The sequence below is a fragment of the Gadus morhua genome, chromosome 4, assembly GCF_902167405.1.
Source record: "Gadus morhua chromosome 4, gadMor3.0, whole genome shotgun sequence".
NCBI classification, from domain to species: domain Eukaryota; kingdom Metazoa; phylum Chordata; class Actinopteri; order Gadiformes; family Gadidae; genus Gadus; species Gadus morhua.
The window spans coordinates 34,006,641-34,009,129 of NC_044051.1; the positions used below are offsets into that span (position 1 = coordinate 34,006,641).

General features: G+C 41.8%; 1 protein-coding gene across 1 annotated transcript in view; it reads left to right on the forward strand.

The window, feature by feature from the left end:
* LOC115542337 (E3 ubiquitin-protein ligase TRIM39-like) overlaps nucleotides 1-1,200 on the forward strand; it is a 1,932-nt gene extending 732 nt beyond the window's left edge. Inside the window, exon 2 of the mRNA XM_030354591.1 lies at nucleotides 1-1,200. This exon is cut by the window's left edge and continues 537 nt beyond it. Coding sequence (XP_030210451.1) covers nucleotides 1-803 — 803 coding nt within the window. The 3' untranslated portion in view covers nucleotides 804-1,200.
* The last annotated feature ends 1,289 nt before the right edge of the window (nucleotides 1,201-2,489 follow it).

Consider the following 2,489-nt stretch of genomic DNA (forward strand, 5'->3'; position numbering starts at 1 on the left):
AGGAAATAGAAGATCTGACCAATAGAAGCTTAGAGATGAAGCAGCTCTCACAGACTAAAGACCCCCTCCATTTCCTCCAGGCCTTCAGATCCCTGAAGGATCCTCCACCCACCAGGGACTGGACGACGGTGGAGGTTCGTCCTCCGTCATACGTAGGGACCTCGAGGAGAACCCTGGATCAGCTGGAGGAGACACTGAACTCGCAGATGAAGAAGCTGTGTGGTGCTGAACTGAAGAGGGTCCAGCAGTATGAAGTACATGTGACTCTGGATCCTGATACAGCTCATCCCAGGCTCATTCTGTCTGAAGATGGGAAACAACTACATGATGGAGAGGTGGTCAAGAAACTCCCAGACAACCCTAAGAGGTTTACACGGCATGTATATGTTCTCACGAGACAGAGCTTCTCCTCAGGGAGATTTTACTTTGAGGTTCAGGTTAAAAATAAGGCTGCATGGTGTTTAGGTGTGGCCATAGAGTCCATCAACAGAAAAAGTCAGATCACAGAGACCCCTGAGAAAGGTTTATGGATTCTATACTTCAACAAGGACGGTTTGGTATTTAGAGACCATCCTGTTGTCCGTCTCCCTCTGAGAGCTGAGCTCCAGAAGGTGGGGGTGTTTGTTGATTATGATGAGGGTCTGGTCTTCTTCTATGATGTGGAAGACAGGGTTCATATCTACTCTGCTACTGGCTGTACCTTTAGAGAGCCTCTCTATCCATTCCTCGGTCCAGGTCGCTATAATTATGAAGGTAACAACTCTGCCCCCCTTATCATCTCACCCGTCAATCAATCAGACTAGGACCTTTGTTTACTAATAAAATAATCAAACAACCAAAATAACTAATGTGGTTTCTTGAATAAGAATCTCTACTATGTGAGATCTGAGAGAACTGCAGCAATGTCTTACTTAACATAACAAGGAACATTTCATTAAGAAAAGATCCCTGAATCGTATAAAATATTGTAAATTATTACATTACAGGTTATACTTTATCGACTTTTTCTTATGTTTTTTTAGAGGTTTAATGCCCTACAGTTGTTTATGTTTGCAGTAATGTGTAACTTGTTTCAGGGATTAATGTTCACCGTAATATTCTAATTATTGCTTTTCTTCTGAATCATGAATGACGATGCAATAAAATGTATGAATCTATGACAACACTTTTATGATTTAAATAAAAATGGAGAAAAGCGAAGGAGTCGATTTACTTTAAACGTACACGATACAACAACCCAACATGTGTTATACATTTACACAAAGGTCTCAGTGACTACATGTAATGATACTCCTCATGTGTGTGAGTACCGTTACTTTGTCTTGTCAGCTCTGTTCTCCTCTCCATCCTCTCATCTTAATGTAAACACCCTTTTGACTTGTCTTTGCTAATAGTCTCCTACCTGTCCCCTGGCGCATACAAGTAGCACTCCCATAATCAGTGTTATGAGCGTCACCCAGTGGCGGGAGCGGGTATCACCACAGAGGGGCGGAACGTACATTGTGGGCCCCTAATCCTACTCTTTTGTAGTACACCTGGCATTGGACTATTTATTTATCATTGTGAAACATTATTCTCTTTTATTTGCATTTTATCGCATGATTAAGGTAGCCTACAAACTATTATCTTTTTTCTTCATTTATTTTGATTAGCCGTTCTGTTAAGAGTCGTCTGCGGTCTCGTTCTCACACACAGTATTATTCGAATTGCATCGTTGAATAAAATGAAGGCGTTAAATAAATGCAACGTGTATATGGCGTCAGCTTGGTGGCTGGTGTGTCGGGTATAGTCGCAGCAGACAGAGTAGGAGACGTCTTCCGCTGTCGCTCTCCAAGGTGCTGAACTTTCGCTGAGTGATGACGTCACACGCTTTGGACAAGCCATTGACCGCTTAGTTTAGGGAATCACCCCGGCCCGTACATACTCCATTTAAGGTTAAAATGTGAAACACATTGCAGGAAGAACTACTTGCACCCAGTGGCGAACTTAGCCCTTTGGGGGCTCCAGGCGAACAGTAATTTGGGGGCCCCTGCATCTACCGGTCTAATGTACCTTATATCGCATAATATATGGCATAATGAGATACTCCATACAAGGGATGAACAAAAGTCACTATCCTTCTTTCATGCAAATGTTAATTATCTATTTAAAAATTGAGAATAACATACAAAACAATAAGATTTGTTATGTTGACACATTACACTGACTGTTAACCTTATGTCATCATTTACCTGAGGGTTTCCAGTAGGTCACAGCAGCTATCTGCTGTGACCTACTGGAAACCACTAGTGGAAACCTACTGATAGCTGCTTCCAGCTATCAGTATTTTTCCTGTGCTCTTCAGACCTTTCATGGTTGATTAGATGCATTGCAAGGTTATTCCAGTCTTTAAATCCTTCCTCACTCAGTTGTTTTTGTTTTCCAAAAAGGCAACAACAAAAGCAAAAAACACAGTCTGCACTTTCACTGTAGACTAACCAAGACCTGTT